A 9,206-nucleotide genomic window follows, 5' to 3' on the forward strand; every position below is an offset into this window, starting at 1 on the left:
CATTAAACACCCAGTAGAAGGTGGGAAGCTAACAGCAGACATGACAGTGAGACAGGTTGAGATGAGGAGTCCATTATAACACAGTAGAGGTGGGGCTAACAGCAGACATGGACAGTGAAGACGGTGTTGAGGAGTCCATTATAACACAGTAGAGGTGGGAGCTAACAGGCAGACATGGACAGTGAGACGTTCTGAGGAGGTCCATTATAACACAGTAGGTGGGAGCTACAGCAGACATGGACAGTGAGACGGTTTGAGGAGGTCCATTATAACACAGTAGAGGTGGGAGCCTAACAGCAGACATGGGACAGTGAGACGGTGTGAGGAGAACGTCCATTATACACAGATAGAGGTGGGAGCTAACAGCAGACATGGACAGTTGAGACGGTGTGAGAAGTCATCTATAACACAGTAGAGGGGGAGCTAACGCAGACTATGGACAGTGAGACGGTGTGAGAGGTCCATTATAACACCAAAGGTGGGAGCTAAACGCAGACATGGACAGTGAACGGTGTGAGGAGGTCCATTATAACACATAGAGTGGAGGCTAAACAGCAGACATGGACAGTGAGACGGTTGTGGAGGAGGTCCATTAACACATAGAGGTGGGAGCTAACAGCAGACATGGACAGTGAGGAACGGTGTGAGGAGGTCCTTATAACACAGTAGAGGTGCGGGCAGCTAACAGCAGGACATGGACAGTGAGACCGGTGTGAGGAGGTCCCATTATAACACAGTAGAGTGGGAGCTAACAGCAGACATTGGACAGTGAGACGGTGTGAGGAGGTCCATTATAACACAGTACGAGGTGGAGCTAACAGCAGACTATGGACAGTGAGGACGGTGGGGAGGACGGTCAGGCGTTAAACACCAGCATTCAGGAAGTGTAGAAAATGGCAGACAGGTATAAATGGCAGACAGGTATGAAATGGCAGACAGGGGAGAAATGGCAACAGGTAGAAATGGCAGACAGGTAGGAAATGCAGACAGGTAGAATGGCAGGCTGGAAATAGACAGAGACACATTCTGATCATGGCTCAGACCTGAGAACACCCATCAGAAGATGTCAGAACAAAGTCCTGACCTGAGACAACCCAAATCAGAAGATGACATAAACAAAGTCTCTGACCTGAGACACCCAATCAGAAGATGTCCATAACAAAATCCTTGACCTGGAGACACCCAATCCAGAGATGTCAGAAAACAAAGTTCCTGACCTGAGACACCCAATCAGAAGATGTCAGAACAAAAGTCCGACCTGAGACACCCAATCAGAAGATGTCAACAAAGTCCTGACCTGAGACACCCAATCAAGAGATCCCATGATCAAAATCCTGTCCAGTAGGCAGTACGGTATGTGTGTCCAGTGTATTTGCGTGTGTGTATGTCCAGTGTGTCTGTGTGTGTACAGTGTATGTGTCCAATGTGTGTGTCAAGAGTGTGTGTGTGTGTGTGGTGTGTCCAGTGTGTGTCCAGTGTGTGTGTGTGTGGTGTGTGTCGAATGTGTGGTGTGTGTGTGAGACGAGTGTGTGTGTGTGTCCAGTGTGTAGTGTGTGTGTGTTGTGTGTGTGTCCAGTGTGTGTGTGTCCACCAGTGTGTGTGTCCAGTGTGTGTTGTGTGTCCAGTGTGTGTCCAGTGTGTGTGTGGTGTGGTGTGTGTTGAATGTTTGTGTGTGGGTGTGTGTGTCAGTTTTGTGTGTGTGTCCAGTGTCTGTATTGTGTTTGTGTGTGTGTGTGTGTGTGTATGTCCAGTGTGTTTGTGTCCAGTGTGTTTGTGTGTCCAGTGTGTGTGTGTTGTGTCCAGTGTCTCTTGTGTGTGTGGGGTGGTGTGTGTGTTGTGCCAGTGTGTGTGTGTGTATCAGTGTGTATGTGTGTTGTGTCTGTCCAGTGTGTGTGTGTCCAGTGTGTGTGTGTGTCCAGTGTGTGTGTGTGTCGAATGTGTGTGTGGTGGTTGTGTGTGTGTGTGTGTGTGTGTGTGTGAGACGATGTGTGTGTGTGTGTGTGTCCAGTGTGTATGTGTGTGTGTGTGTATGTGTGTGTGTGTGTGTGTCCAGTGTGTGTGTGTTCACCAGAGTGTGTGTGTCCAGTGTGTGTGTGTCCAGTATGTGTCCATTGTGGTGTGTGTGTGTGTTGTGTGTGTTCGTGTCAGTGTGTGTCCAGTGTTTTTGTGTGTGTGTCAGTGACACAGGGACACTGAGGAGTAATAACAAAGCCCAAACCCTGGATAGAGGGGCTCAGTGAATGTGGAGGTGAATGTGATCAGGTGGGTCAGTGTGTCAGAGGAGGCTCTATAGAAGGACAGAGTGCCGGCTGGCCAGTCCAGATACACTCCTACTCTGTGGGAGCTGGAGGGGCGGACGTCTATGGTAGTGGGATTATTGTTGTGCATGGCATAGTAACTGTTGTCAGAGCAGAACAGACTCCAGGACTTGTCATTGTATCCAAGCCTACAGTCATCAACCTCTCCTCTCCTGCTGATTCCTTTATATGTCACTCCTATAACAGCCCTTCTCCCACTCCACTCTGCCTCCCAGTAACAGCGCCCAGTCAGACCCTCTCTACACAGCACCTGTCTACAGTCCTCAAATCTCTCTGGGTGATCAGGATACGGCTGCTCCTCTGTCCTACGTGTCACCTTTCTGTTCTCCTCAGACAGAGAGAGGAGTCTGTTTACTGTGTTTAGGTCCAGTGTGAGATCACAGGCATCTGATGGATGGAACCAGACACAATATTAGAAATCATCATCATTCACATTAGAATGTTAACTCACTTTTCACTAATTCATTTAATGTAGATGTTTCTAGGTATCAAAATGAGAAGTTGTATGGTAATATAAAAAACACACTTTTTCCAATTAATTACACACACACAAACAGACTTGTACGCATCATGAACACACACACACACACACACACGGGGCGGCAGGTATCCTAGTGGTTAGAGCGTTGGACTAGTGACCGAAAGGTTGCAAGATTGAATCCCCTTCTGACAATGATGTCTGTGAGTATAACAGAACTCATATGGCAGGCCAAAACCTGAGGAATAATCAAAACAGGTAGTGAGAAATCTGAGGCTGCTGCATCTGAGTTCCAGGCAATTCCTATTGAAATCCCCTTTATATATTAATGAAGTTGCACTACCTAGGGCTTCCACTAGATGTCAACCGTCTATAGAAATTTGAATGAGACTCCTACTGTGTTGTGGGACTGAATAAGAGCAGAATCTATCAGATGACTGGCAGTCAGCCATTTTCTTGATCACGCACAGAGCTCATGGCATTCACTTGCGTTCCTCATCGAGACAAGAAGGAATACTCCGGTTGGAACTTTATTGAAGCTATATGTTAAAAACATCCTAATGATTGATTCTGTAAATAAATATGTTATAATGTTTTTAGTTTGAAATGTTTCTTCGACCTGTAATATGACTTTTTGAAGTTTTTGTCAGAAGAAAAGGTCGACCAGCTCCAGTGTTTTGTCCGATGTAACGCTGACCAGAACGAGCTAACAAAAGAAGGTTTTTGGACATAAATAACGGATATTATCGAACAAAACAAACATTTATTGTGGAACTGGGATTCCTGGCGTGCTTTCTGATGTAGATCATCAAAGGTAAGGGAATATTTATCATGTCATTTGTTGTTTCTATCATCGTTGCGGCTATTGTGATTTTTACTTCTGAGCGCCGTCTCAGATTATTGCATGTTTCGCTTTTTCCGTAAAGTTTAAAAAAAATCTGACACAGCGGTTGCATTAAGGAGAGGTGTATCTATAATTCCATATGTACAACTTGTATTATAATCTACATTTATGATGCGTATTTCTGTTGAATCTATGTGGCTATGCAAAGTCACTGGATGGTTTTGGAACTAGTGAATGTAACGCGCCAATGTATAATGAGATTTTTTTATATAAATATGCACTTTATCGAACAAAACATACATGTATTGTGTAACATGAAGTCCTATAATGTCATCTGATGAAGATCATCAAAGGTTAGTGATTAATGTTATCTTTATTTGTGGTTTTGTGAATGCTATCTTTGGCTGGGGAAATGGCTGTGTATCTGTGGCTTGCTGGTGATCTAACGTAATCGTTTGTGGTGTTTTCACTGTAAAACATATTTGAAATCGGACACTGTGGTGGGATTAACAACAAGTGTATCTTTAAAATGGTGTATAACACTAGAATGTTTAAGGAATTTTAAATTATGAACTTGAACTTGGCGCCCTGTACTTTTACTGGTTGTTGTGATATCATCCCGATAACGGGATGTCAGCCCATAGAGGTTAATCTTAATTAACTGACTTGCCTAGTTAAAAAAAGGTCAAATAAATAAACACACCTGTATGCATGCATGAACACAAACACAAATTTCTAATGTAACATGAACGAGCCACACACACACACACACACATACACAGACACACAAATTGTCAAAGACATTCTTTGTAAACTTTGGTGTCCCTGATTTCTGCTTCTGTAGAACTACAGCTGATATTTAATATGACCAAGTAAGTAATGATGATGGTCTTTGACTTAACTTGAATTAAGACTTATTCTTAGTCATATTCTTCACAGCAGTCAACACTCACATTTTCTAAGCCCAGGTTTCATTCTGTTCTCTCCACCATGTTCCACACTGTAGCGGTAAGCAGAAGAACAGACAGTCATTGAGTGATACAATTGAACTCACACACACACACACACACACACACACACACACACACACACACACACACACAGTCAGCATATAACGTTGTCCAAGTGGTGGTAAGAGTGTTTGTCTTAACTAGCCTGATTAGTCAAACATGTCTGATATGAACATTGACATAAACCCTCTACATACTTGAGTTTCTCCAGTCTGCAGTGTTGATCCTCCAGTCCAGCAGAGAGCAGTCTGATTCCTGAGTCTCCTGGGTGATTGTAGCTCAGGTCCAGCTCTCTCAGGTGTGAGGGGTTTGACCTCAGAGCTGAGACCAGAGAAGCATAGCCTTCCTCTGTGACTAGACAGCCTGACAGCCTGCAAAGAGTCAAATCATATAAAAATCACACTGCTATTCTTTGGTGGTGAAAATAGTGGCAGTATATTTTTTCAAAATGTTCAGATACATCAGTGTCCTGAAACCTGCCATATTTATTAATAAATTATTGTTTCGTTATTAGAAAAGACTAATTGTCAAAGTATATAAAGAGAAAAATGTAAAGTACAAATATTTGAGTAGACTGACCAGACCAGTTTAAAAAGCAATATCATTTGTCATGACGTTGGCCTGGGGGGTAGGTTCATGACAGTCATAAATACCTCTTCCCCCCTTTTTCCTCTCTCTACCCTACTGATGTGACATTTGAAAACCCCTTAGTTAACAAAGAGATTCTGGGAACATCAGAAGGTGGGGGGAAATGAACTATATTCTGGTAATCCGACCAACTGAACATATGCGTTGGTACTTAATGAATATGATGTCAGTACGGTTGTTATCTGAGACATTCTCAATGATAAGATGACATAAACTCTACAGTGGAAAGTCTACACATCAGAGTTATCGGATTCACATGGAATTGTTGTTCAATTTAAATGTTTCAATATGAAATTATTTGTGATGGGATGAAATGTGATTTTAGCTTCTAAAATGTGAGAATTGGGTTTTCATAAGGTTAGGGCTCTGCTCAATCAGTGGCCCGCCCCTGTGAAGAGACATGGGTTATAAAACTTTTCAAACACACCCTTCTCGCTCCACTATATAAACCCTTGACGAAAATGTAACCTTCTGTTACAAGTACGTGAGGTCTGCAGCCTCTGCATTAAAAGGACTAACATGTCAACTACAGAACTAAGCCAACCTCAGCGTGAGCTTTGGTTGCGATTGGTATGAACTTTGAATTTTTATTCACTACAGAAGTGATACCTCCTAGCCGTTGAGTTAGCAACAGCAGCTGCAAACGAGGGTTAGGAAAGAACAGACAGAGTATCCCATCTATCACACAACGACGTTACTACAACGTATCCAATTAACCACCAGAGATTCTTCAAAGGAGAAAGGACTCGGTTTGGCAACACAGCCTTCCATCTACCACCAACCTACAGAAGCGCAGCTCAGAGTAAATATTTATTGCATTTTCCTTTTCCAAATGGGCGGTAATTTAGAATGCATAAGATACTGTATATACTGTATTTACGATAGCACAGCTCCTTCCTTTGTTACTTCGTTTTCCCGCTCTTTCACTCAAACTCAGCCCCTCTTCTTTTGTGTAACCAGCTGTCATATCTGTTCTGCCCGCTAGGGACGTTTTCCTTTATGACGTAATTTGTAATCAAGTTATGATTAATTATGTGTATGTGTAATTATGTGTGATTAGTTAGGTATTTAGTAAATAAATAATTAAACCCAATTTTGTATTGCTGATTTAACTTGTTAGCCAGGGTTCGTGAAGATAACCAAGAATTTACAACTTTCAGATGAGACTGAAATAAGGTGACGATTAATATTGACTGCTATTGATGTAAAATATTACTAGGTCTTTAAGAGTTTATTCGGAAGATAACAGCTCTATAAATCTTCTTTCGTCGTGCCCCGACTTTCTAATTAATTACATTTACATGATTAGCTCAAGCAGGTAATATTAATTACGGAGAAATGATTTTATAGAATAGCATGTCATATCACTTAATCTGGCATAGCCAAAGACACGACACAGTCAAAAGACAGACAGTGAGGTATCAGATTTAGATTGTATTGAGTATACAGTCCACACCATATCTATTTTGACAGTGAAGCTAACATTTTAAATGTGGCTCTATACGCCAACATTTTGGATTTGAGATCAAATGTTTCATATGAGGTGACAGTATATAATGTCATCTTTAATTTGAGGGTATTATAATACATATCTGTTTCACCGATTAGAAATGAAAGCACTTAATGTATCTAGTCCCCCTTTTTGAAGAAGTCATTAGTATTTTGAAAAATTCCTTTAATGTGTATTAAAGTAGTCAAGAGTTGAGTATTTGGTTGAAAACTCATTGGTTGGATTTTAAGTTTGTTTTGGTTCTGTTTTGAGTTGTTTTGCCAAATAGTAACTGAATGATGACTGGAGTAATTTTCTGTCTAAGGGAGTAGAGAACATGTTTCTAAACATTACTAAATTAATCCTGATGATGTGACGATTAATAAAAATCATGAATGAATCATGAACAATTCTGAATGAGAAAGTTAGAGGCTGACCTCTCCCACGGACACGGACGTCAAAAGAAGTGGACCAAGGTGCAGGGTGGTGAGCGTACATTTTCCTTTTTATTGAAAATGTTGCCAACAAAACAACGAAGAAACAACCATGAAGCTTACAGGGCTATAGTGCCACTAATAAAGTTAACTACCCACACTGAGGAGGGCAAAAGGGATACCTAAGTATGATTCCCAATCAGAGACAATGATAGACAGCTGTCCCTGATTGAGAACCATACCCGGCCAAAACATAGAATGCCCACCCCACATCACACCCTGACCTAACCAAATAGAGAAATAAAATGTCTCTAAGGTCAGGGCGTGACAGTGCCCCCCCCCCCCAAAGTTGAGGACTCCGGCCGCAAAACCTGAACCTATAGTGGAGGGTCCGGGTGGGCATCTATCGCGGTGGCGGCTCTGGAGCGGACGTAGACCGGACTGGAGGCCGTCGCTGGAGGCTTCATGCCATGGATCATCAAACTGGCGCTTCTGCCATGGATCATCACTGGAGGCTTTGTGCCATGGATAATCACTGGAGACTTCGTGCCATGGATCATCACTGGAGGCTTCGTGCCATGGATCATCACTGGAGGCTTCTTGCCATGGATCATCATTGGAGGCTTTTTTCTGGGCGCAGGCACAGGATTCACCAGGCTGGGGAGACACACAGGAGGCCTGGTGCTTGGGGCATCGGATACACTCGGCCCTGAAGGCGCACTGGCGGTCTCTAGCGCAGAGCTGGCACAACCCGTTCTGGCTGGATGCCCACTTCCACACGGCAAATGCGGGACACTGGCACAGAGCACACCTGCCTGTGAATGCTCACTCGAGACACCGTGCGCATCACCCCATAACACGGTGCCTCACCAGTCACTTGCTCCCCAAGGTAAGCACGGGGTGTTGGCTCAGGTCTAAACTCCGACTCCGCCAATCTCCCCGTGTGCCCCCGCCCAAAACATTTTTTGGAGCTGCCTCTCCCCTGCCATTCTCTCCTCCCCGGTCCAGCTCGTCCTCCAGGTTGGCACACGCTGCTTGGTCTCTTGGTGGTGGGTAGTTCTGTCACGGCCGTCAAAAGAAGTGCACCAAGGTGCAGAGTGGTGGGCGTACATTTTCCTTTATATTTAAAATGTCGCCAACAAACGAAGAAACAACCATGAAGCTTACAACGATAGACAGCTGTCCCTGATTGAGAACCATACCCGGCCAAAACATAGAAATAAAGAAACATAGAAAACAAAACATAGAATGCCCCCCCCCACATCACACCCTGACCTAACCAAAGAGAGAAATAAAACGGCTCTAAGGTCAGGGCGTGACGCACCATTACCAATAACAGAGGGGGTCTGATCCTTGTGCCTCTGTAACTTTCTCATTCATCATCATTCACAATTCATTCCTGATTATTCATAATCATGGTAGCATCCACATGAATGTAGAAGTGTTCAGAAACATCTTCTATTCTTACTGACAATACAAGTGAAGTGACTCCAAAATGACAGGACATTATTCACCATTCAGTTTCTATCAGGAAAAACATCATCCAAAACACAACCAAGACAAACTGCAAATGCATTCAACACGTTTGTAGAATCACAAGCTTGATGTAATCACTGCAGGCATAGAATATGGGACCAAATACAAAACTTTTTACTAAATGAATTTGTCCAAATAATTTTGACTTTTCAAATGGGAGAACTCCATACATAAAGTGTTTTCATATCTAAACGATAAAACAGATATGTATGAATACCCTCAAAAAAAGGTGACATTCTGTACTGCTGCCGAATATGAAACATTATATCTCAAATCCAAAATGCTGGAGCATAGCACCAAATTTAAAACTGTAAGCTTCACTGTCCAAATACATATGGTGAGGACTATGTGTGCCTGGTAAACACATGTGGATCTGGTGAACAGTTATCACTTGTTGACCAACTACAGGAATACTGACCTCAGAGTCTCCAGTTTACAGTGGGGATTCC

At 43.0% G+C, this 9,206-nt stretch overlaps 1 protein-coding gene and 1 long non-coding RNA gene across 2 annotated transcripts in view; one reads left to right on the forward strand and one right to left on the reverse strand.

Moving 5' to 3' along the window:
• The first annotated feature begins 1,116 nt into the window (after positions 1–1,116).
• On the forward strand, positions 1,117–1,324 carry LOC139026382 (uncharacterized). The gene is made up of 2 exons (XR_011478161.1): positions 1,117–1,151; positions 1,210–1,324. It is a non-coding gene; the product is annotated as an uncharacterized lncRNA (long non-coding RNA).
• Positions 1,325–2,136: 812 nt separating this feature from the next.
• The window catches only part of LOC112077501 (NLR family CARD domain-containing protein 3-like), a 15,407-nt gene continuing 8,337 nt past the window's right edge, over positions 2,137–9,206 (reverse strand). Inside the window, exons 4-7 of the mRNA XM_024143996.2 lie at positions 9,176–9,202; positions 4,848–5,021; positions 4,594–4,640; positions 2,137–2,705 (exon numbers count right to left, since the gene is read on the reverse strand). Coding sequence (XP_023999764.2) covers positions 2,176–2,705; positions 4,594–4,640; positions 4,848–5,021; positions 9,176–9,202 — 778 coding nt within the window. The 3' untranslated portion in view covers positions 2,137–2,175. The remainder of the gene's footprint in view (positions 2,706–4,593; positions 4,641–4,847; positions 5,022–9,175; positions 9,203–9,206) is intronic.

Source organism: Salvelinus sp. IW2-2015, unplaced genomic scaffold, assembly GCF_002910315.2.
Source record: "Salvelinus sp. IW2-2015 unplaced genomic scaffold, ASM291031v2 Un_scaffold4630, whole genome shotgun sequence".
Classification (NCBI taxonomy): domain Eukaryota; kingdom Metazoa; phylum Chordata; class Actinopteri; order Salmoniformes; family Salmonidae; genus Salvelinus; species Salvelinus sp. IW2-2015.